Raw genomic sequence first — 27,104 nt, forward strand, 5'->3', positions numbered from 1 at the left:
ACCATCTTGCCTGTGCCCCAAAACGTGCAAATTCTGGGTTGACCTGTTTAGCCTCCTGGAGAGCAAGTTGGGTATGCGCCTGCCAATTGACCCACTACTAATTGTCTAAAGTCATTATTGCTTCATGCTTTTCTCCGAAACTGTGGCGAAACTGTGTCTACTGGCCATGGTCATTGCCTGTGGCCAGGTGTCTTTATGATGTAATTGATTATTGATTTCACATGTTGTATAATGTCAGGGGACTGTCTCGGCTCATTTTCTTTGTGTTATATTTAACAATTTAATAAAACATTTTTCAAAAAAGAATAAATAAATACCGGTAAATAATTTGTTAAGAAGTCTTCTCATGTATATAAGCCCCTGATTTCTTTAATTGCTGAAACTCTAAGGCTAAGTTTCCATTTGGTTCGGACTGCAACCAGTGGCAGTTTTCCAAAAACTGCCAGAAAAAAAAAAAAACAAGTGGAATCTTAGCCTAAGGGTATGCTCACATATGCATATTTTACTGAATAATTTTCACAACAGATTTTGGCACCCATTGAAATTAATAGGTAGTTAAATCAGCTGCAAAAAATTGCAGCAAAATATGCACATGTAATTATACCCTTAGGGTAGGGTCACACTTGCTGTATTTTGCTGCATATTTGCTCCTGTGTATTTTCCCACCCATTGAAGTCAATGGGAGAGATTTATCATAGCTGTCTATGTCCCGCATCAATATAGACCAAACTACAGAGAGTTAGGCCGGTCTACTGTGCGCCTAATTTATCAAAAGTTGCACAGCTCTTGATAAATTCTGTGCACAGACTTTGGGATCTATGCTTTAGACTGTATTTAAACCTGCTCCAGAATGGTCTGACATTTCAGCATACTTTCAGCCGATGGGACTTGTCGCTGAAAAGTCGCTTTTGATAAATTCAGCACCAATGTATTTTCCTGTCTAAAATAGACTAGAATGCATCAATGTTCTAAAAAAAAAACTCTAAAGCAAAAGTCACAGATAAGTCGCACATATTTAGACTGCGACTTTCTGTGCGACAAATTTAGACAGGAAAAAACTGTCTAAATCCTTTGATAAATATCCCCCCAATGGGTAGTAAAACATGTAGCCAATTTTGCTACCCATTGACTTCAATGGATAGAAAAATTTACAGAAGCAAATACGTAGCAAAATACGGCACGTGTGTCCATACCCTTAGCAGAACAGCTGTTAAGTGCTTAATCACTGGGGATTACACTGCTGGGACCCCATGAATCATGTTAAAGGAGTTCCTGTGTCTCATATGGAGGTGCTGTGCCCATGGGACTGATGGAAATAGCCAAGTACACTGCTAGTGGGGAACCCATGTAAGCCAGGCATAAGCCCTCTCCCCTATGTCCTGCACACTAAGGCTGGGTTTACACCGAGCATCTGGCCAACAAAACTTCCGGCCCGAGATCCCAAGTGCTGGACCATGGCAGTGCAAATTCTGCCAGAACACTGAGCAAGTTCAATGTTCTGGCGGAATTTTTAGATCAGAATTTTCTGAAGGAAATTCTGCTCAGAAAATTCTACAGTGTGAAGGGTTTATGGAAAACCCATCCACCTGCATTTTACCCTCAGGTAGTGGAAATTCAGAAGTATAATTTAAGTCAGAAATTCTATAGTGTGAACCTGGCCTAAGAAGCATGTAAAGCAACAGAAACCTCTAGGGCATAGAAAACAGTGGTGGCACCTGCTCACAAAAGAGAAAATATTCCCTATTAAAGTGTGGTTGACAGGCCAGAGAGAAGTCCTCAGCTCCAGGCAAAAAATGTAATGCATGTTTGGAAGCACTACCTCCCCAGACATGCATAGTGAACCCCAGAGTACTGCTGTATCACAGGTTCTACTGCACCAGAACCCCAAGGACTGCCAGAAAGACACTGATTCTGAGAATTGCCCTGGGATTTGTTTGCCAGCGAGAACTGGTTCTTGATTACTTCCTTTTTTAATGAGACCTGTGACCTTGACCTGTGGCCAACCCCTAAAAATTGTGATTTTATTGTCATTGAATACCTTGGGGTGCCCTGATCAGGAACCGTTTTACAGTTTCTTGATTTGACCTTGATTTGACCAATGCATCTAAAAGCTAAAATGGCAGATGCTAGTGGATTTGGGACTTTCATCAGCCCCCACATAGCACGATCGCGGAGGTCTGATGAGTTAAAATGGTGGTTGAAGGCCTCTTTCATAACCTTGTGCTGGCCAAAGCATTGATATCACTGATCAATACTATACTATGTCATAGCATTGAACAGTGTAAGTAGTGGAAAGATTACTTATGATAGCCTCCAATGGGGACTAAAAACATGTGGAAATTTTTTTTAAATATAAATAAGCACTCCCCTAATATAAATTTAATTCCCTCCCCATGTCCCGCCTCCTCCCTTGGACCAATCTCCATCATTCGTCAGCCGCAACTCCCTCATCCGAAACTCCGTCATCCCCCAGATGAAAAACTTTCCTGCCATGTAGTAGAGACAAGTCAGTGTCGGCTCTCTGCTATACGGGTTTTGCTGTACATGCTATTCAGTGTTGGCTCTGCTATACAGACTCTGTAGCACATGTAGTGTCTGTAGTACACGTTCAAGTTTCACAGTTTCGACTCTGCTATACATGCTGTGCAGTGTCGGCTCTGCTATGCGGCAGGAAGTTGCGTCTGAGGGAGAATCGTCTAAGGCATGACGGCGTTTTGGACGAGGGAGTTTTGGACGAGGGAGGAGGAAGTTGTAGCAGAAGGTTGACGGCGATTGGTCCGAGGAAGGAGGTGGGACGCTGTTTCACCTGACGCGGGACGAAGTTACGGCTGATGCTGTCCTAAAATGGACGCCGTATATATGGAACATTTTAAGGTTCATGGCTCCCAGAATGAAAGGAAGATAAAATAAAAAACTGGAATACGCAGTGCTTTTGCAATAGATATTTGTAGAATAATTAGGAGTGAAATATAATTCTAGGAGTTGTGAGTTTCTAGTTGCTTACAATTAGTATGTAAATTAAACAGTTCATTTATATGTCAGTGATGACATCATGTTCTAGTGTCGCCCAAGGCCTCACAAAGTCTGGAGCCGCCTCTGGAGCCTCATTTGCATAATAACCAAAGGCTTATATGTCGGTACTAGAAAGGGCTATGAAGATTCCAGAATCCTGATGAGCTCGATTCACACTAATGTTTTTCCTGCAGAACCCTCACATACCCTCACAGACCTTCTGTATCAACTAAAAGGTCCAAAGAAAAAAAAAAACTAAAAACCCTAATTATGTATTTATTTCTTTTCCAACACCGCCATATTCCGCCCTGTTCCTAGAAGCTGACTGTAGCCCCGCACACAGTGATAGGACATCCATCCTCCGCTCTCCGGCCGCCTTCTCAACTCTCTCCACATTCTTCTCCCTCTGCGATGACGTCATAACGCTAGGAATCCCTCTCTGATCCCAGGGTTATCCTTATAAGGTGATCACAGGGTGTGACGTCGCCCTCAAAGGCTCCAGGAGTAACGTAGCTTAACGTGATTGATTTTCGCGGCAGCCAATAAGATTAAAGGAAGGCTGCAGAGGGGGCGGAGCCTGGCGTTCTAGGTCTCTTGTACGTAGGAAGGCGGGGTGCGGTGATGTCACTGGGAGAGACAGGAGTTGGGAGTGTTGGCTGGAAGTGTCCGAAAACTGAAGGTACCCGGATTGGGTGAGGAGGAACACTTCGACAGGGGCGACTCCCGTAAGACACAGTGCGGAATACCAGCTGGTGCACACACCCCAAACGCCAGCCGGGAATTGTGGGCGAGGGGTGAGCCCAGGGTCGGACACGGTGCCCTCAGTGTGTGGGTGTTGTGGCTGCACAACAGAGTGACAGCGGCTTCAGCTGTGCCCATAGGCATCACTTCTGGCTTCTCCTGGTGACTGACTTCCAACAGAACCGCAGCCATGCCTGTCTTCCACACCAAAACTATAGAAAGTATCCTGGAGCCGGTGGCCCAGCAGATCTCCCACCTGGTCATCATGCATGAAGAAGGGGAGGTGGATGGGAAAGCCATCCCGGAGCTGACAGCACCAGTGGCCGCTGTGCAGTCAGCAGTCAGCAACCTGGTGAGGGTAAGTTGTCCTGAGGGTGCCTGCTCTGTCCAGGGTGTCCATCCTATGCCCTCTCCTAGGGGGTCTGTCCTGGAAAGTGTCACCTTCTGCCCTCTTCTGGGGGTGTCTACACTGTCCTTGAGGGTGTTACACTGCACCCCATCCTGGAGGGTGTCCGCCCTCTCCTGAGAGGTGTCCACCCTGTGGCCTTTTTTTTTGGGGGGGGGGGGGGTGTCTGCCCTGTCCTGTTCTGGAGTTTGTCTGACCTCCTCTGGGGTATGTCCACCCCTGCACCCTCTCCTGGGGGTATCCACCCTGTGCCCTGACCTGCCGGTTGCCTGTCCTGTGCCCTGACCTGCCGGTTGCCTGTCCTGTGCCCTGACCTGCCGGTTGCCTGTCCTGTGCCCTGACCTGCCGGTTGCCTGTCCTGTGCCCTGACCTGCCGGTTGCCTGTCCTGTGCCCTGACCTGCCGGTTGTCTGTCCTGACTGTTGATCACTCTCTGTGCCCTGTCCTGGTGGTTGTTTATGGTTGTCCACCTGGTGTCCTGAGAAGTGCTGCCAGGTCATTGAATGAATGAATGATCTGCACATTGGGAATTCTCCTTGACTTTTTTTTTTTTTGCTGCAACATACAAAAACGTAATATATCCGTAGATGGTGCAGACATCATTACCAAACTAGTGCTTATTACTGGGCGTCCCATCTACAGATTTCATACTTGCTTGAGCCAAGATTTCCATTCTAGTCCATTGTGATGTTCAGCAGCCTCCAACTTGCTCAGTTCAATGCAGTATTGCAGTCATATGTCAGGAATGTGACTCCCCATCTAACCCTCCCCCCCCCCCCCCTGCTGTTTTTTTATTTTTGAAATGCTTCAAGAGAAAAATTACATCCTCACCGCCCCCTTGCCCTTTCCTTGGTAACAAAATCAGTTTTATGGCAGTAAGGTGACAAGATTTGTCCTGTAAGCCAGTTTCGCTCTGGCAGAATATGGACACCTTTTTTTGCTTCCAGACGCCAGTCAAAGCCTGGCCGGGGGTCTAATGAGCCCAAGAGGCAGCCGGCAGCAGTAGTCAGGCCAGGAAATGTATCCCGTAATACAGATGCAAAAGTGCATCCATATCACCTTTTAATGTAATCTTAAATTGTAATCAAGATGGAGAGGGGTAGTAGCTACACCCGTGTTCTCACATGACCTGCAGAGACCTGCATGACTGAAACGGTTATTAGAATAGTCTGTATTTTTTGATGTAGTTACTTAGTATTCATGTTCAAAGAACACAGCTAAATTATCGGGTAATCTGAAAATACAGACCATTCTGATCATTGATTCAATGTTGCAGGTCTGTTTATATTGTATGTGATTCAAACGCAGCGTGAGAACATGGCCTATAACACAATCGTTTTCATGAATTTAGGGACCTTGTGATATTTCAGAGAAAAATGTAACTTTGTTACTCAGCGCAGCCAATCAGAATTGGTTTGTTTTGAGAAAGTAAAAGCTGAACTCTGTATTCTGCATTATAACACATGAACATCATAATATTACACACAAATGTTCATAGTACAGCTAAAGGGTGTAAATATTGTGTGCCCGCCATCCATCATGGTGTCAGATAAATGTAGACACTTTGGATGTTGTCATTCATTTGCGTCCATATCATATTGCCCTGGGTATGTTTTTAAGACTGCCACATGAGGATACAGTGTCGTGTCATATATAGATTTGCTACTGTCATTCGTTGCTTCCTGCAGTCTACTAAATGTTTCCATTCATGGAATGTTGAGAAATCGTAGAAACTTTGTAGCAAAATGTAACTTTAAGTCCTATGACCTTGGCATGGTCTACATGCTACATCTTATTGTGCATGCTCAAACTATAAGGCTATGTTCACAATACAGAAATAGCTGTCAATGGAATTCCACTGCACAGTTCACACCACAGAATTTAAAGCGGTAATCCAGTAGGGAAAAACGTATCCCCTATCCTAAGGATAGGGGATAAGTTTGAGATCGCGAGGGGTCCGACCGCTGGGGCCCCTGTGATCTCTCTGTACGGGGGCCAGGCTCTCCGGCCAGATAGCGGGTGTCGACCTCCGCACGAAGCCGCGGCCGACACGCCCCCTCAATACATCTCTATGGCAGAACCAGAGATTGCCGAAGGCAGTGCTTCGGCTCTGCCATAGAGTTGTATTGAGGGGGCGTGTCGGCCGCCGCTTCGTGCGGAGGTCGACACGCCCCCTTCCCGGGGGCTGTCGGGGCTCTGTACAGGAGATCGCAGGGGGCCCCAGCGGTCGGACCCCCCGCGATCTCAAACTCATCCCCTATCCTTAGGATAGGGGATAAGTTGTTCACCACTGGGTCACCACTGGACTACTCCTTTTAAGCAGCGGAAATTCCATCGCTATAAGTATGATCTTGATCATTCTTTAGGCAAAATCGGGGCTGAAGACATTGCCATCTATGTCCACACGGTCCCCCGATGCCAACTCGTTCAGTCAGCGTTGCAATCACTTTCCAGACGGAGATTTCGTTGTGTGAATCTAGCCTATGCCTTTTTCTTTTTAAACTATGATATGCATGCTATGTCTAATATAGATGGGTATCATGAAGCTAAACTGCTATAACTTGCCTAGTGAAAATCACACAGACCTTCTCATGGTAAGTTACTACTTACTTTTCCAGTGATAAGTTAAGAGTAAGCAGCTCAGCAGTTGCCCCTTTGGTCCCCCAGGGATCTGTTACTAGCTACATTCCATGTGTCAGGCAGCTGGGAGAGGAGGAGGAGGTTGTCTTCCTACTTTATTAGAAAGAGAGGAAATGTTGGCTTATGAAAATTCCTCAACAATCTGTCTGGTGAAGCTTTAAAGTTTTGTCCCCCCCCCCCATCGTCAGGGCAGGATTTAGACCATGTGACTGTGTTTCAGTGCTTACAAATATTGAGGATATCAGTAATAGAGGATATCAGTTGTAGGGAACCAGAAAAATGTGGATGTCATGAATTTTCTTAGTTCTCCTCTACATCTAAAAAGCCAGTAGCTTTTACTTACTACTGGATCCCAGCGGTTTTGTAATGTTTGCAGTGATTAACTCCCCATCCTACGTTCCCCTGTTGCGTCGCTATATCTCTTTGGTCCTCCTGTCCAGGCGTCTTCCTTCTTTCCTATGCATGGATTGTCACGTCAGCGTATCGCCAGCCGCAGCGATGTCCCGCCTTGGCCGGTGATAGGCTGAGCATAGTGTCATGTAAGGAGCTTTACTATTACAACTAACTACTTAAAACATGCAAAGCATTCCCTATATGCATAGCATTACAACAATTCAATGCCTGTTTATTGACATTGGTAAAATAACCCTGTAGTGTTACATCTTATCATGCACAAAACTTAGAGGCTAGTTGTGTTTTCGATGCATAATCAATGAAAAGTGCAGTTAAAGTTGTTTTCTGGGACGTTGTCCTCAGGATAGGCAATCAATCTATAATGAGTGAGGTGCCAGCCCCCCCACTGTTCAGCAGAGCTGCTGTGCCTGGATGTACACGCTGAATGGAAAAAGAAGCACAATGCTCAGTTCATTCTGTAGTGGCCTAGTCAGTTTGCAGCTGAGCTATCAGTAAAAGGAATGGGAGCTGAGCCACAATAACTCTGTATGGTCACTACACAATAAACTGAGCCTTAGCCTTGTGCTTCCTTCTCATCAATCAGACCATCCCATGAATCAGATACTTATCTTGATCACAAGGGCCCAGAAAACCCATTTACAAATATTTAGAGGTCTGTTCCCACAATTGAGAATTATCTTCTGTCTATAGCATACAAGATAACTAGGTGACCGGTGGGTGTCTGACCACTGGCACCCCCACCAATAACCAAACCGGATGAGTAATGTCATCTGCAATGATAGGTGTGGGCTGCCAATGTGTTCTCTATGGAGTGGCACTCACCAATGTGAGGCTGCTGAACTTTGCCAAGCGCTGGTCCATAGAGAGTGACTGGAGTGTAAGCCAAGTAAGTGCAGTCTGCTCCTTTCATTGCTGAGTGGATCTTTCTCCCATGTTCTGGTAATCTTTGCGGGCAGATTCACTCTGCCACCAGTCTGATCACCAGTAGTTATAAAGAATTTCCTTGAAGGCTGGAACCAGGGTAATAGATGCTGCTGCAGTGTATACATTGTACACTGTGAGGCAATGATGTTGGGTACATTGTACTCATGATTCTTAAGAAGACCGTTAAGGTCATTGTTTGGCTGCAGTGTCACTTGCGCAATGTCCTCTGGTGTAAGACATTACCGGGTGCTGGAGCTGTGGTGAATAAAGTTATGGGCTAATCATTTCTCATGTAAAAGACAAAGGGATCAACTGACAAATGAGCAAATGCCTGTTCATAGACTGATCACTAGGATCATGCACGCAGCCCAGCATCGACAATTGAGATGTGTAAAGGCCCCTTTTTAATGGGCACTGATCTGCTAGGTTGGCATTCTTGTTGGACAGTGGACCGTCTGTCTAGAAGATCCTTAGAAATGTTGAATTTAAAGCACAGTGATTCCATTGCCTGGCGGCTCCCACAACCCTAGTCTTTGCAACACTCACTTTTATCCTTAGGGTTGTTTGTTATTCATATAGTTTTACTTCAGAAGCCTAAAGTAAACTGTCAGGGCTTGACTGATTGTAATATACTACTGGTGTTGCACTGAAAAGCTGTGTTGGAGTTGCAATATTTTGCTGGCAACATCTTAATAGTTTGGTAGCGTTCAGTGTGTCCAAATAAAACTGTGCTTAAGATATGTGACAAGGAGCAGAATTAATCCTTACCCTGGGCTTTGGGGCATCATAGCGTTAGACCTGTGAAGTCTGTGCCAACTATATGCTACCAAAGGAGTAATGTTTCTTCTTTAGGAGAATACCATAAAGGCATATAGCCTTATAAACCATGTATGCTCCTCTGGAAAGGATATGCAAAGCTGCCCTGCTCCCAGAGGTCTGCTGGTACATGCACCATCTGACGAAAGTTGAACGGTCATTGAGGCTTGGGTAAAGCTCCCAAAGTTTGATCTCGCCATAAGGCCTCGTGCACATGGTAGAGCTGTGTGCGTATTGCCTGTATGGGGCACATGGAGTCCCTGCTTCTCTGCCATCTTTTTGGGCACCATGTTATGGAGTTATTCTATTGAAGATATATCCCTTAGCTTTACCAGAAATGGTGCTAGTTTGCTGTATGAGCTTGATGTGGTGCCACAGCTCAGCCTTGTGAATGGGTATCCTTGGTGTATTGTGTGTACATTGTTCGTTTTTTTTTTTCCTTTTGGCTTTTCTTAATCACAATCCATGCATACAACCTACAATCATGTAGGCCAAGCTAAGGAGAAAAATAAATGACCATGAATTGTGCAATTTCCTGCACTTTACAGCTGCCTGTAAAGTATGAGTTCCAACACAGCCCTCCCATGCTTTCAATATACGAGTGTATACAGATCGTACCTGATCTTTTGTGTCTTTGGAGAAACTGTTTTAGGGCTTTGATTTATTTCCCTCTCTATTAAAAAACATAATTGCTTAATGTATCCACATGTTTATTACCAAAAAGGTAAAGATATAGCTGTCTGATGAGCTAGCATTTGGCTGACAGCTATTTATTATGTATGACCAAATTACAAGAATGGTCTCACTTAGTTGACACTGTTAGTAAATATTTTTTAAGCCATTGTGTTCTTTTTTTTAAAACCTTTTTTTTTTTATGAATTAATTATAAACACGCCAACAATAACCCCCCCCCCTTTTCCAGAAATCCTACCCCCCACAAACACACAAGTCCAGCAACCAACAGAAGTCCAAGTCCATATGCGTTGACCTGCAAAATTAAGAGGCTTGGCAAATGAAATTAGTGCCCCAGATGGGTAATAAATTATATACAGTTTGGCACATATACAGGGAAAAAGGGTGTTTTAAGGCAAAAACATTTGCAACATATAGAAAGAGGACATGCAGTAAAGCAATACTGAACACGAGAACTCTGAGGTACCCGTGGAACAATGAGTGAAACGTCTGTGTACCAAGAGACACCCCACATATATACTCCCCATCAGATAACATAGAAGACAGCTTCTTGGGAACTGTCTGAGCCCAATCTATAAGCACGCACCCAGGGGCCCCATACCATCTGAAACTTACGAAGACCCTTTTGCGTCTCATAAATACCCCTCTCCAATTGTGCAACGAGTGAGACCCGAGCAGTTAGATCAGATACGATAGAAGCCTGTGCGTTCTTGATACTCTTATGTGACTCGTATGTAGCTTCAGTGTAAGGCCATGTTCACATGTCAGAATGTCTGCATGGAAAATCTCTGCAGACATTCTGCAGACTGTGGGCACTAGGACCACTTGGGAATGTGCCATCTTATAGACTGCAATGCATTCCATGCAGTGTTTTCAGAAAGAATAGACATGTCCATTTTTTTTGCAGACACCAGAATTTGAAATTCCTGATGTTTCAGGCGCGGAAATTTTGCTATGTTAAGAGTGCAGCAGAATCCCATTGAATTCAATAAGACTCTGCTGCTGCTGAATCTCCATGTGGAATTCCGCATGGAAATTCTGGCTTGTAAACATAGCCTACAGGGTGCATGATCTGACGACTGATACGTGACTGTAGTATATTTGCTTTTAGAATGTATAAATATTTATATTAAATATATACAATCTTTTCTCTCTTTCCTTTTTTGAATTTTTTTGTATGATTTGCTTATCAAGTAGTTAGCGTACCTGTCATCAAACCATATTTTCTATACTATCTGAAATGATATTCCCTAACTGCTCCTAACACCCCCTCATGCCCTTTAATTTGTTTCTGAGCTTTAAAAAGCCCTGTATCATACCTTTCCCCTTGCTCACATTGTGTGAGCTCCAGGCAGGAGAACGTGGGCGTTCCCCAGCAGAAGCAAAGTCACTGAAGCCTGAGCGAGCTGTGCCTTGCCATGCCCTGCACACACTTCCTGAGTTTGGTCTCCTGCCAGGCCGGGATGACACCAAACTGTTTTATTTATTGCAGGGAACAGAACAGAGCCACCTAGTGGACATTTTTTTCAATCCCATTAAAACATATAAAGGTTGAGAATTTTTACAGCAAGTAAATAGCAAAGTGTCTTATAATTACATAAGGAACAATATATTAAAAGTTTGGTGACAGGTACTCTTTAAAAGAAGGGAGTCCTTACTACGTAATGTCGGCTGAAGTAGGATGCAACTAAAAACTACGATGTCCTACCATTCTGGCTCATATCACCTTCTAAAAGTGGCCACATAGAGCAGCTCTAGACTATCTGGAGACAGGGCAGCTGCAGGACAGGTGTCATGTTGCTTTAGTGTTAACTCATTCGCCATTTGTTGTCTAAAGCTTTATATCTGTGATGCTGCAAGGAAAAGTCAGACATTATGGGGAATGCTCTTCGATGTGATCAAAATCCATATAAAGTTCTACTGTCATTAGACAATCTATAGTGCTATTATGAGTGCTGACAGGCCATGAACACCCATTCTGCAGTTTTCTAGAAAAGTATATGCAGGCAGCATTATGTGTGGGTGACCCTGATAGTCAGCAACTCTCATACAATAAGTGACGCTGTAAGAGTTTGGCAACACATGGAGCCCCAGGCTTGTTGTTTTTGTGTGAGGCACCACTTGCCTGCGTAGAACTCCAGAAATGATGTTCAGTACCCTGGAATTATGGCGTTATTTGGCCTAAGTGTAAAATACCTAAATGAATATCATGATTAAACAAATATTTAACCTTGGTTATGATTGAAGGGTATGCTAAGAAATGTTAACTGCTCTTAAAGGGGTACTTCCCTGGAAAACTTTTTTATTTTTATTTTGTTAAATAAACTGGTGCCAAAAGTTAGGTTTGTGAATTACTTCTATTAAAAAAATCTTAATCCTTCCAGTACTTGTCAGCAGCTGTATGATCCACAGGAAGTTCTTTTCTTTCCTTTCTGCCTGACCACAGTGCTCTCTGCTGACACCTCTGTCCTCTGTAGGAGCAAATCCCCATAGAAAACCTCTCCTGCTATGGACAGAGGTGTCAGCAGAGAGCACTGTGGTCCGGCAGAATGGAAATTCAAAAAGAAAAGAACTTCTTGTGGATCATAATAGCAGCTGATAAGTACTGGAAAGATTAAGAATTTTTTTTTAATAGAAGGAATTTACAAATCTGTTTAACTTTCTGGCGCCAGTTGATTTTATTTCATTTTTTTCCCCCAGTGGAGTACCCCTTTAAATAGGGAAAAAAACAAACAAATCTTGTGTCTGTCTCACAAAAGGACCTTCCCGCTCATCCATTTAGTGGCCAGACTGGTGTCCCTCCTCAGCCACTGATTGGGAAGGTCCTTGCTTGCAGCGAGGCGGTGAACATGAGTGCGAGGGTTTAGGTGTGTATAATTATCTAAAATTATATATATTATATAAATATATTTAATTGCAGCCTGAGCACAATGAAATATTCTAAATACAATTTCTTGCATTCCACTTTGTTAAATTATTATTGAGGGCCATTCCCCTTTTTTTTTTTTTTTTTTCATGCCAACCCACTGAACTTTGATTTTTGGTTATATCTCAGTTGCCCAGCCTCACGATTTTCTCCTGATGGGCCCCATTTACAATATTATGCCCCCTTAGTGCCGCTCCACAGTATGATGCCCCCTTATGTTCTCCAAATAGTATAACTGTCCCCATATCCCATGTAAATGTCCCACACACAATATCATGTCCCTATAGTGCATGCACAGACAGTTGTATGCCCATTTGTTTGCTCTACACAGTATAATGATCAGAAGTTGTGTCCCAGAAATAATAATAAAAAGCCAAAAATAAAAATATATGATGCAGCAAGTCACTTGGCAATGATGCATCATGTGACCTGACAAAAATGAAAATTGAAGGAGTGTTCAGAAATAAAATAAAAATTTAATACTGTCGGTGCTGCATTTACTTCCACCTAGAAAATAACTGTTTGAGGGACTTCTGTGACCTTTTATGTACCTGAGTAGATTCACCAGATCACATCAGTTAAACATGATGCTGCCCCACACTCTTTCATGTTGAACAAGCAGGAGAATGAAGAGCAATGTTTCCCAACCATGGTGCCTCCAGCTGTTGCAAAACTACAACTCCCAGCATGCCCGGACAGCCAAAGGCTGTCCGGGCATGCTGGGAGTTGTAGCTTTGCAACAGCTGGAGGCACCCTGGTTGGGAAACACCGATTAAAAGCTTTGTCATGCATATACTGTGGGCGAGACTTCTCACTTTTCATTGAGTCTGTACCTGCAGTCCCAAAATGAGATCAGCGAGAGCGGATGTAGCAGAGTGTAGCAGGCAGTCAGGAGTGTCCGCTGTAGGTGAGGGTACAATGGAAGCAGGAACGTAATCACCTCTCGCCTGCTTCATTGACTGAGATACAAGTGAGCAGCAATTCAGTACTGTATGCATTGCTGCTCACTGTACATTGGCCAGGCCTGGTGCAGGATCATAATTACCAAAGCCCTTAGTTCTCTTCCTTCTGCTCCTATGCACACAGCACTGTAGACGAAGCCACATGGTCCTTTACATTGTACAAATACCAAGCCTGATAATCACTGACGTATTACAGGATGTTGGTGATTAAAACCATAATAAATAAGAAATCACTATTATAGTTATAAGCGGAAGGGCTGTTTGCTGCAGGAATAATCCCGTTAGCTACGCGCAGGCTGACCTTTATCATATAACATCTTGCACATGCTCACAGGTTTGTAGTCAGAGAAAAGAAATGGCTTTTCACAGTTGAGCAGTTGTAGTATTGAGAATGCTGAGAAACCTTTATATAATTCCATGAAGAATGGCTTGGAATTCTGCACGGAGAATCCTTTTCAGCAGAGTCCCATTGAATTCAACGGGACTCTGCTGCGCTGTGCACACGGCAGAATTTCCTGAACGTAGAAAGAATGAACACGTTCATTCTTTCTGCGGACTACGCACGGAATGCATGGCAGTCTGTGAGACGGTGCATTCCCGTGCAGTCTGCGCAATATCCGCATTGAGATATTCCTTGCAGACGTTCAGACGTCTCAACATAGCCTTAGGCCACGTTCACACAGCGTAAAATCCGTGCAGAATTCCGCGTGAATTAACCACGGAGAATTCGCAGAATTGCACGTTAATTTATTGCTCGTTAACTTTAATGGGATTCCATATTGTCATTCACACATAAGAATTTCCGCTTGTGGAATTCCACTGTTGAAATTCTGTTTTCCGCGATCAATGGGGCTGTTTTTGTGCAGAATTCGCGCTAAATGCATGCAGGTTCTTTCCCACAGACCTCTGCAGCTGGGGGTACTACTACTACAATCATGGACCAGACTAGTTTCCATGACTGGATTTGTAGTTCTCCCAGCTGAGGGAGTCTGCAGGCAGCTGTGGAGACTACTGTAGTGCTAGTACTACTACTCCCATCATGGAACAGTCTGTTCCATGTTGGTGGTAGTAGTATAGGGGCTGAGGGATTGATCGCATCGGGTCTCAATTCCGAGATCTGCTGCGATCCTAAGTTATTAACCTGGGGAGCGGGTGGCATGCCAGCCACACCGCTCCCCAGTGATGTATAGATGTATATTTCATCTTCATTACTTGAAATTCAAATACCCTGCTGGGAGCCCTGAATGGACGGCACCAAGTAGCCATTCAGGGCTTCCAGCTGGGTTTTCAAAATTCTACAGTGGGGACTCTGTATAGTTATAATAATGGCTAAGGATTGTGGCGCAATGCCCCCCGTTTTCCCGGCAGGAGCCGTCTCTCCTGCTACAGCTTCCACCATGGAACAGACACTGTCTGCCGCCCACTCCCCAGCTTAATAACTAATGACCTGAGACCCGATGTCCACTATCCCCAACATGGAACATACGCTGTTCCATGATGGGAGTAGTAGTACTAGCTAGAGATGAGCGAACTTACAGTAAATTCGATTTGTCGCAAACTTCTCGGCTCGGCAGTTGATGACTTTTCCTGCATAAATTAGTTCAGCTTTCAGGTGCTCCGGTGGGCTGGAAAAGGTGGATACAGTCCTAGGAGACTCTTACCTAGGACTGTATCCACCTTTTCCAGCCCACCGGAGCACCTGAAAGCTGAACTAATTTATGCAGGATAAGTCATCAACCGAGAAGTTCGTGACAAATCGAATTTACTGTAAGTGCGCTCATCTCTAGTACTAGCGCTACAGTAGTCTCAGCTGCCTGCAGACTCCCGCAGCCAGGGGCAGCTGTGAAGGCACTTCTGCCATTGTGGCAGCCCTGTCCAGGTGAGAAGATCAGGACACTCTGGATTGTGGCGGTGAAATGTTTCCGGCCTTGTGTGATTTAGGGTACATTCACATGTGCATATTTTCAGCATATTTTACGCTGCAGATCCGCTGGTGAAGGCCCGCTCTATGCTGGCTTTACGTGTGCCTGCTCGTGGTTGCAATACGCTGCTACCAGCAGGCACACTGCCATGTGCGAGTGGCAGTATACTCACACATCACGGGAGCTCTCTGCCTAGCTCAGAGCAGGGAGAGCGGCCGCGATGTGAGAGTACGCCACATACATCGCTGCAGTGTGTCTGCTCTTAGCAGTGTATTGTCGCTACCAGCAGGCACATGTAAAGCCAGCATAGAACTTCTTCACCAGCAGATCCGCAGCAAAATACGCTGCAAAAATCTGCACGTGTGAACGTACCCTTATTGTGTATTTGAGTGGGGGCATGGAGGACACCTCAGAATTGGGCAGTGAGGACATGGTAGCCTCTTGGCTCAGACTTAAAAGGTTTATATTGATTAGGTATATAACTGTTTGCAAACAAACCTGATTTTCCCATGCGCATTACATTCGACACAGCTGAACATTCATGTTTCTTTCATTGGGAGGGGTAAGCTGCAGACAGCTCAAGTGTTGAACAATAGGTTTGGGTGATTAAAAGCCAACACACTCGACCTTTTTCTCCACTGAATCTGTTGGTGGAGAATTAGGAAGCCGCCATACACCTGAGATAGTTGACCAAACCTGGTGAAGGCGGCGGGTTTTGTCCCACTTTAGTCTAAGTTGAATAGAAACCTTAAGGCTATGTTCACACTGGAGAATGTCTGCATGGAAAATCTTCGTGTGAACATTCCCCTGACAGCAAAGTGCCAGCATGATTTGCCGGCACTGGGACCACTTGGAAATGTGCCGTCTCATAGATGGTAATGCATTTCCGTGCGGAGATGGCAGAGAGAATAGAAAAGTCTATTGAAAACCGTATGCATTGACTCTTCATTGAAAACCGTATGCAAAAAGATGCATCCCATTGTGTCCGTTTTGCATCCTGTGATTTTCTGTTTTTTTCCCTTGCCCAAACCGTAGCTTACCACAGTTTTTGGTCCAGGTGAAAAAACATATTGAAGCGTATACTTTTTTTTTTTTTCTTCAAAAATGGGAGTCAACGGGAACCGTACAGAACCGTATGTGTGTATGGTTCCATACGGTTTTCACCGTACAGTTTTTGGCTTTGCACAAGTTTTTTTCTTGGAATTTCAATCAAACAAGAGAAACTTGATTCATAATGGAGTGAAAAGTTAAAAACGTATACGTTTTTTTTCTTAAAAAAAACGGATGCAACCAGACATCATTTTTCAAACCGTATACGGATTTAAACCATATGCGGATAAAACATTTTTTAGGTTTTACATCGCTCCTAATCAATCTATCAACAATTGTTCTACCTTTTTTAAAAGCAAACAAATGGGGATCTTTGAATAGTTTACCATATTTAGTATTTGCTTTCAAGATTTTACAGCATTTTTTTAATTACATTTTGTATTATTTTTGAACGTTTATCATAACGTCCTGTGTACATAATTCTTTCTGTTTTTACATGTTTTTTCTGATCTGTCTGTACTTTTCGGTTTTTCCAATTTCCTCTATTTCCAATTTCCTCTATTTTTTTCAACCTCTGTCTTCTATCAGCTTCTTTTTATTTTTTATATTCTTCCTCAGTATTAGATATGCTTCTTGCTCTTACGAATTGACTCTTAGGGAGTCCTTTAAAAGTCGTGGGAGCATGATAGGATGTACGGTGTAACATACTATTTCTATCTGTAGGTTAATTGTATAAGGTGGTGATTATATCTGTACCTTTTTTATGTATTTCCACATCTAAAAAATGTATGACCTCTGCATTATATGTTAAAGTAAATTTGATGGTCTCGTGGCATTGATTACATTTTTCAACAAATGTCAATAGGGATTTTTCATCTTTTTCACATAGCATGAAGACGACATCCACGTAGCGAAGCCACATGGATGACTTCTCCAGGCCATATGTACCAAAAACATGCACCTCTTCATAGCGCGCCATAAAGGCATTAGCCAAACTAGGGGCTACTGACGAGCCCATAGAAATGCCTCCTACTTGGAGAAAAAAGTGCTAGATCCAACAGGGATATAACATTTTTTTTTTATTATTACTTGTATTCCTCGCCAATAATTCTTGTACACATTTCATACCCTCATTTTGAGGAATGTTTGTGTACAAGCTTTGGACATCTAACGTACAGAGAAAGGGGACATTTTCAAATTTACATTTTTCCAGGTTATCCAAGAAATGATTGGGATCTAGTAGACATCTGCTAATTTTTTTTTTTATTTCAGGTTGTAGATAACTATCCACAAGAATCTAGAGAGGCTGCAAAAAAGGACGCCGACCCTGAGACGATCGGACTTCCAGGTGGTCTCTCTCGATTGTTTTGGATCTTCGGCAAGGTGTAAAAAAAAAAAAAAAAAAAACAGCACTCTAGGATTATCATTTATCAATGTTTTAGCCAACTTATCGGTCTTTTTTATACCACAAGAATCAAGAGAGACCACCTGGACGTCCGATCGTCTCAGGGTCGGTGTCCTTGTTGCAGCCTCTCTCGATTCTTGTGGATAGTTATCTACAACCTGAAATAAAAGAATTGAGCAGATGGCTACTAGATACCAATCATTTCTTAGATCAACTGGAAAAATGTAAATTTGAAAATGTCACCTTTCTCTGTACATAGCTTGTACACAAACATTCCTCAAAATGAGGGTATGCAATGTGTACAAGAATTATTGGCAAGGAATAAAAGTATAAGTAATCAAAAATGTAATTTTTTGATGTCCCTGTTGGATCTAGCACTGTCTAAAAATGATTATCGGTTTGATGAGGACTTTTTTTCTCCAAATAGGAGGCGTTTCTATGGACTTGTCAGTAGCCCCTAGTTTGGCTAATGCCTTTATGACGAGCTATGAAGAGTTGCATGTTTTTGGTACATGTGGCCTGGAGACGTCATTCATGTGGCTTCGCTACGTGGATGACGTCTTCATGCTATGGGAAAAAGACGAAAAATTCTATTATCATTTGTGGAAAAATTTAATCAATGCCATGAGGCCATCAAATTTACTTAACATATAATGCAGAGGTCATACATTTTTTATATGTTGAAATACATAAAAAAAGGAACAGATATAATCACCACCTTATACAATAAACCTACGGATAGATATAGTATGTTACGCTGTAGATCCTATCATGCTCCCACCACTTTTAAAGGACTCCCTAAGAGTCAATTCGTAAGAGCGAGAAGAATATCTAGTACTGATGAAGAATGTAATAAAAAGATGCTGATTGTAGAGAGAGGATATAAAAAGACAGAAGTAGAAAAAAAAGCGGAGGAAACTGGAAAAACACAGAGATAAGTGCAGACAGAAATCAGAAAAAAAACGTAAAACAGAAAGAAAGAATCGTACACAGGACGTTATGATAAACTTTCAAAAATAATGCAATTATAAAAATACTGGAAAATCTTGAAAGCAGATACTAAATATGGTAAACTATTCAAAGATTCCCCTTTGTTTGCTTTTACAAAAAGGTAGAACGATTGATTGATTAGGAGCGATGTAAAACCTAAAAAAAATTTAAAAAACAAGAATTTTTAGCTACTAAAAAGAACGGAACATATCCGTGTTTATCGTTCTCCCAATGCCACAGTATCATAAGAAGTAATTGTATTTACCACCCCACAAAAGGTAAAAAAAAATAAAACAAACAAAGGTTTTTATTCTTGTCTAACTTCCAATGTGATTTACCTCCTAACATGCCCTTGCGGCAAAGCCTATGTGGGCCAAAATTCCAGACAAATTAAAATAAGGCTAGATGAACACAAATCCATGATAAGAAGGTATTCCCATTTGGAACAAGAAGGAATAAAAGAAACGCAATATGGAGAAACAAGTGTAGCACGTCATTTCAAACAATTTGGACACAAAGTAGCAGATCTCAGATGGCAAGTAGTCGAAGAAGTAGAAAAAAGAAAAAATGAGGGAGAAAATAAAAAAGAATTACTGAGCCGTGAGGCATATTGGATAACGGAATTAAGAACGTTCAAACCAAAAGGACTTGATGAAGTGTGCAGTTATAAGGCACTTTTATAGTAGCTGTGATTATAAGAAATGTTTAGTGTTATATACGCAGTGCATTGAAAGGAACAGCGCAGAAAGAGTTAAGTATGTTATACTGACCAACATATTTAACCACTCACTAACTCCATCCACACCTGTGCGCATGATTAAGGGAGTGTTCCCCGCAAAGTAGCGCGACAGGCTGGAGCTGAGGTATTTGTCATCTTACCTGTCTGGGATGTATACCATCATACCCCATCTACAGATATTATGTACCCATCATTGTGAATGAATGAAAAAGAAAATCATGCAAATAAAGCAAGAAATCTGCAAGAAGACCTGAATATTGTGGTCGTGAGTAATTCTATGTGAATACATACTTATCTACTGTTACGTGCTCGCCGCATGCAGTTCAGGTATAATTTACTAAACTGAGCTTCTGTACTACAATCATGTGTAGTGCAGTTGTCTTTAAACCATTATTCTTTGATAACTTTTACTTTTAGGCCAGTTTCACTCGTCTGGAACTCCGCCAGGATGCTGTGCTGTGCACATGGTGAATTTCAGTGAAAGATGTTTCCGGCATGGAAATTCCGATTTCCGTGTGTGCATAAAGAATGAACCTGTTCATTCTTTCTGCATACTCAGCACGAAATGCATAGCCATCTGAGACTGCGCATTCCTGTGCAGTCCTTGTGTTGGCATATTGTGCTGGCACCTGCAGTCTGCAGAAAGTCCTCAGAGATTTTCTGTACAGACATTCCGACATGTAAACATGGCCTTAGGGTACGTTCACACGTGCAGATTTGCTTCAGCACATTTTGCTGCCCATTGAATTCAATGGGTCGCAAAATCTGCTAAAGTAGATCTGCAGCAGAAAATACACACGTGTGAACGTGCCCTTAAAGGGGTACTCCGCCCCTGGCATCTTATCCCCTATCCAAAGGATAGGGGATAAGATGTTAGATCGCGGCGGTCCCGCTGCATGGGACCCTGGGGATCGCCGCTCGGCACCCCGCTATCATTACTGCGCAGAGCGAGTTTGCTCTGTGCGTAATGACGGGCGATACAGGGGCCGGAGCAGCGTGACGTCATGGCTCCGCCCCTCATGACATCACAGCCCGTCCCCTTAATGCAAGTCTATGGCAGGGGGCGTGACGACCACCACGCCCCCTCCCATAGACTTGTATTGACGGGGGCGGGCTGTGATGTCACGAGGGGCAGAGCCGTGACGTAACGATGCTCCGGCCCCTGTATTGCCCGTCATTACGTGCAGAGCAATCTCGCTCTGCACAGTAATGATAGCGGGGTGCTGCAGCAGCGATCCCCGGGGTCCCCAGCAACGGGACCCCGGCGATCTGACATCTTATCCCCTATCCTTTGGATAGGGGATAAGATGTCTAGGGGCAGAGTACCCCTTTAAGTAGAGGAGCAAATGCAGGTGGGTGTTTTTAATGGCTGAAACTGTGACAGTTTCTCTAAAACCAGAGAAAAAGGATGTGAGATCTCTCTAAAATAGGTGTAGAAAGCTGCTGAATCCATCTCATCTCTGTTTTATCTAAAGTTCATATGTTAATATAAATGAAAAACACTATTATTAGCTATTCATTATGCCTAAAGCTTCATAGGAAGCGCGTGCGGTGTGTGGAAATGACTGCTGCGGCTGAAGTGTGTGTAAGTGAAGGGTGGGGTGTGTTCAGAGCCAATTCTAAATGCACTGGTGGAATGCCAGCTCTGTTGGTAAACACAGCTGTTCTTCACTAAGTACTGGACCAAGCAGGGTGTCCTGTCCACTATATGTTCAGGGCTATATCCCCACTCTGTCAATAATTAGACTTGTAACAAAGAGGAAGGTTTATGTTAGATATTGTGACTCAGATCCATTGTAGATATTTTCTACTGTGAAGCAAGGTTACCGTGACAGACATTTGAAGGCATTGGAGTATTCTATTACATAAAGCCACTATAACTATTAACAGTCTTCATCAATAAATGTAGTACAATAGGATAGGTTATTTATTAACTATACATAATATACAATAACAAAAGTCTATGCTAGCAGGTACATCCTCAGAGCAAAACAAAGTTAACCTCTTAATGACCGCTGATAGGCCTTTTTACATCGGTCGTAATGGGTCCCTATTCTCGCTGGCCATGTTTTTATAACGGGGCTAGTATAAGGCAGCACGGCTTTCCTCTGCAAGGATTGCAGGAAATCTGCCAGGACTGCTGCTGGATCTACCAGGAGCAGAGAAACCTCAACTCTGGGTAGTTTAACCCTACATTCAGTCATGGCTGTAAATGTTGGCACCCCTGATATTTTTCAAGAAAATGAAGCATTTCTCACAGAAAAGGATTGCAGTAACAAATGTTTTTCTATACACATGTTTATTCCATTTGTGTGTATTGGAACTAAACTGAAAAAGGGAGGAGAAAAAAGCAAATTGGACATAATGTCACACCAAACTCCAAAAATGGTCTGGACAAAATTATTGGCACCCTTAACTTAATATTTGGTTGCACACCCTTTGGAAACAATAACTGAAATCAGTCGCTTCGTACACCTCTCAGCCGGAATGTTGGACCACTCTTACTTTGCAAACTGCTCCAGGTCTCTCTTATTGGAAGGCGCCTTTTCCCAACAGCAATTTTAAGATCTCTCCACAGGTGTTCAATGGGATTTAGATCTGGACTCATTGCTGGCCACCTCAGAACTAAATCTCCAGTGCTTTGTTGCCATCCATTTCTAGGTGCTTTTTGACGTATGTTTGGGGTCATTGTCCTGCTGGAAGACCTTGGCCGCAAACCCAGCTTTCTGACACTGGGCTGAAGAGTGCGAGCCAAAATCCGTCGGTAATCCTTAGATGTCATGATGCCTTGTACACATTCACGGCACCCAGTGCCAGAGGCAGCAAAATAACCCCAAAACATCATTAAACCTCCACCATATTTCACTACGGTAAACAGTAGAATGATGTGCTTTACCAAAAAGCTCTATCTTGGTCTCATCTGTCCACAAGATGTTTTCCCAGAAGGATTTTGGCTTACTCAAGTTCATTTTGGCAAAATGTAGTTTTGCTTTTTTTTGTCTCTGTGTTAGCAGTGGGGTCCTCCTGGGTCTCCTGCAATAGCATTTCATTTAAATGTCTACGGATAGTTTGCGCTGGCACTGATGCTCCCATAGCCTGCAGGGCAGCTTGATTATCTTTGGAACTTGTTTGGGGCTGCTTATCCACCATCCAAAATATTCTGCGTTGACACCTTTCATCAATTTTTCTCTTCTGTCCACGCCCAGGGAGATTAGCTACAGTGTCTTGAGTTGCACATTTCTTGATATTGTTGCACACTGTGGACAAATCTAGATCTCTGGAGATGGGCTTGTAACCTTGAGATTGTTGATATTTTTCCACAATTTTGGTTCTCAAGTCCTCAGACAGTTCTCTTCTCCTCTTTCTGTTGTCCATGCTTAGTGTGGCACACACAGACATACATCGCAGACTAAGTGACCTCTCCATTTTATCTGCTTTCAAGTGTGATTTTTATATTGCCCACACCTGTTACTTGCTCTAGGGGAGTTTAAAGGAGCATCACATGCTTGAAACAATCTTATTTTTCCACAATACCCACAAAGGGAATAAACATGTGTATAGCAAAACATGTTACTTCAATCCTTTTCTGTGAGAAATTCTTCATTTTCTAGAAAAATTTTGGGGGTGCCAACATTTACAGCCATGACTGTAGCTTTCCTAGCTGTCAGCTCTGAGCCTCACGCTCAGCAGAACAAACCCTGTGTGTCTCATACCAGTCACTGTTGTCTCAAACCAGTCTCCTTGGCTCCCTGGAAAGGCCTGTCACTTATGATACAGCCTTATGAAGTTTAAATGAGGCAGAATGTCTGTATGGAAATTCTGTGTAGAAAATCTGCAGCATTTTGAGTACCAGCAAAATGGATGAGATTTTGTAAATCTCATCCATACATTGCTGTTTTCATAATATTTTTTTTTTACTACATTTTTAGCTTCTACATCTTCATGCTCCTCTAATTAATTATTATATCCCTCTATATTTGATTATATATTTTATATTTGGATGTAACTCTAATTAAAAATATATACATTTGTAAAAGCACTGCACACCTCCTGTGAAAGAAATAGACTTTGTATCAACTATACACATGAAAAAGTAAAACGCACACCCTTGTGCAAGAACTGAGAATGTCCCAAAGGTTCTTTTCAGCTAAAGAGGTAGGAACCTTCTTGTCTTTGACACTGATAAGGCCAGAGAGGGAGAAGATATCTAGTTTTCCTTTTTTATCCAGTGAGAAGAACCCCCCACTAAAGGGCCCCAGGACAACAACTAAGACAGTCACCGAGATGAGAGATCCCATTTTATCCAAACCCCTTGAATCATGAGTCTCTGAATCCATGTTACATGGGTAGCTTAGAATCCAATTTTTTTTACTTCAGGCTTTAAAGAAATTGCCTTTTTCTATGAGGATTTAGTCAACTGATGGAGGCCCAGACTAACTTATACACCCAGCAGTAGCACAAATTCTGCACCCCTGAAAAGTTAGGATAAAGAGTCCCTGATCCATTTTAAAGGTAGCATTAAAGGAGTTTGTTTTTTAATGAATCAGTGATTCCAGAATAAAAAAAAAATAACCTATACTCATCTGCTTCTCCCTTCTGGTCCCCAGTGCTCCCTGCCTTTTCCTGCCTTTTCCTGCCTTTTCCTGCTTTTTCCTGCTTTTGATGAAGTTTTGACCCTGTAGGAATTGCCTGCTCAGCCAGTCACTGCCAAGCCATTTTATTTTATTATTATTATTATTAATAAATATATATATATATATATATATATATATATATATATATATATATATAAAAATTATTATTTTTTTTTTTTTTTTTTATGAGAAAAATATTCTGTGAAAACTTCTTATGCTTGTATGCTCTTGTATAGTATCTGTCAATAAAATGTATTTTTAAATGCTCTGGTACTGAGTTGGTTTTACTAGAGTGCTCAGCTTTTTCGTCACTCCCTTAGCCAGTGAATTGAGCAACACTGTACATCAATTATCTTGATGTGGGTCTCGTGGTTGTACCCCACTGATCATATACTTTTAACCTATCTTGTGGATAGGGGATAGGTAATAATCTTGGGATAATCCAAATTTTGTATTCCATAAAAATTCTAAAGATTTAAAGTGTCCGTGCCATTTCAAAAACCTTCTGATATGTCACAGAGACATGTCAAAAGTTTTTTGATCAACTGGGGTTTCTACCAATCATACGAAAAATTGGGAAGAGGAGTGCAGTAGTGCTTCACAGGATGGCCCTATTATAAGTTTATGGGGCATCCTGTAAAGCAGGACGGAGATCATTTCAAGCCAGGGATTGAAGCTGGCTAGTACATACACACACTTCTTCCTGCTTGTTCTAATGATCGGTGGGGGTCTCAATATTGAGAACCAAACTGATCAAAACTTTTGACATGTTTTGAATTTTATTTTATTTTTTTAAATAACATGAACCTTTTAAAGGCATACATTTTATGAAAAGTAAAGATGACCTATCAAATGGTACAACATTTTAAAAAAGGTTGGCTGTAAAAGCCACTTAACCCTAAGACCATAAATTTTCACAGTGCAGTTAATGCTTCTATTACTTTTTCTCAAGTGGTGTATATATTTGATTTAGAGGCTATGGAAAATAGTGAAAAGCATTTTCTTAAATTCTTGCTTTGTATTTCTTATAGTTAAACAGAAACCTTTTCTCCCCAGCACTTTATAAAGAAATGTTGCTTCGTTTTTCTTCTACAGCCTTTACACTTTGCTGTGTGCATTCACGGTCTCTCTACTTGTACATAACTCTTGTCATTTGCCCCAGGACACTGCCTTGTATATGGTCTCTGTATACACTTCCAAAAATTCTCTCTATTCTGTCTATACTTTGAGCTGCTGTGTACACCCCTCCCCTCCCTGCTTTAATTTCTAAGGCTACGTTCACATTTAAGAGATATTCTGGGTGGATATTCAGTCTGCTACAGAAATTCAGCAGTGTTCACGGTGCAACAGAATCACATTGAAAACAATGATAGGCTCTTTCATCGGAATTTCCAAACAGAATTCTTCCATTTGGAAATTCCTTAGTGTGAGCATAGCTTGAGACATAACACTGAGAGAGCAGAAAGTTTGGATGACAGAATTGTGGGATTTTGTTTAAAACTCTTCAGGTCAAAGGGCATGCATGCACTCTCCTTCTATGGCGCGTGCTCAGGAGCTGAGCGCACCATAGCGAGATAGTTTCGGTGGCTATGAGCCGCTGGGACCCGTGGCTAATGCCAAACATCATCGATCGCAGTGATGCCTGTCATTAACCCCGTAGATCGCAGCGTCTAAAAAAACTGGTGCTGATTGTGACAACCGCTGTAAAACTGCTGTGTCCTGATCAGCTTAGAGGACGGCGGGAGAGCCCTTACCTGCCTTTTCGCCGTCCTATCGGTACACCTGTGCACCAATCGGCCATGGCAGGCTGGAGCAATCAAGCACAGATAACACTGATTAATGCTATGCTATGGCAAAGCAAGGATTGCATGTAATTGAACATATGGGGACTTAAAAATAGTGTTAAAAAAAATAAATAAAAATAATTTAATTAAATATGTACTGTAAACCATAATAAACATATGTGGTATTCCCTCGTCCATAAATGTCTGAACTATAAAAATATAATGTTAAATAAACTGTTCGGGCAATGGCGTATATGTGTTAAAAAAATATTCCAGAATTACGTATTTGTTGTCTCTTTTTTATACCTTAAAAAAATGTATAAAAAGAGATCAAAAAGTCCTATCAAAACCAAAATGATACCGATAAAAAAAATACAGATCACAGCGCAAAAAAAATGAGCCATCACACGTTCCCCCCTCATCTATATATATATATATATATATATATATATATATATATATATATATATATATATATATATATATATATATATATATATATATATATATATATATATAAAACTCAATGTGTGTGTATGTATGTTCCACAAAAACTTCCAAACAGCTAAAGATATTAACATGAAACTTGGCACGCGTGTTACTTATATGTCAACAACAAACATAGGATAGGTGATTTAACCCATACTCGCCCCCATTTGCCAGGGGCGGGGTTTATGTTTAAAGTCCCATACAAGTCTATGGGAAATTACTGCATAACTTCCAAACGGCTGGAGATATTTCGATAATACTCTGTCACATGTTACTTATATGTCCACTTAAAATATAGGATAGTTAATTTCTCACATAACAGAACATGTTCTCACATAACTTCCATACAGATGGCGATATTTCAATACCTGGTACACATATTACGGGTCGGGATATGAGGTCAGGATAGGAGGTCGAGATAGGAGGTAAAGATGGGAGCACAGGATGGTCGAGATATGAGGACGGGATAGGAGGTCGGGGTATGAGGACGGGATATGGGGTTGGGATATGACGACCATATAGGAGGACGGGATTTGAAGTCAAAAGCTTCCTCCTTTG

General features: G+C 42.2%; 1 protein-coding gene across 2 annotated transcripts in view; it reads left to right on the top strand.

The window, feature by feature from the left end:
- Positions 1 to 3,149: 3,149 nt before the first annotated feature.
- The window catches only part of VCL (vinculin), an 86,120-nt gene continuing 62,165 nt past the window's right edge, over positions 3,150 to 27,104 (top strand). Inside the window, exon 1 of one of the 2 annotated variants that reach the window (XM_056531259.1) lies at positions 3,150 to 4,111. In XM_056531259.1, coding sequence (XP_056387234.1) covers positions 3,944 to 4,111 — 168 coding nt within the window. In that variant the 5' untranslated portion in view covers positions 3,150 to 3,943. The remainder of the gene's footprint in view (positions 4,112 to 27,104) is intronic. The other variant, XM_056531260.1, reaches the window with a different exon arrangement.

The sequence above is a fragment of the Hyla sarda genome, chromosome 7 (assembly GCF_029499605.1).
Source record: "Hyla sarda isolate aHylSar1 chromosome 7, aHylSar1.hap1, whole genome shotgun sequence".
NCBI lineage: Eukaryota > Metazoa > Chordata > Amphibia > Anura > Hylidae > Hyla > Hyla sarda.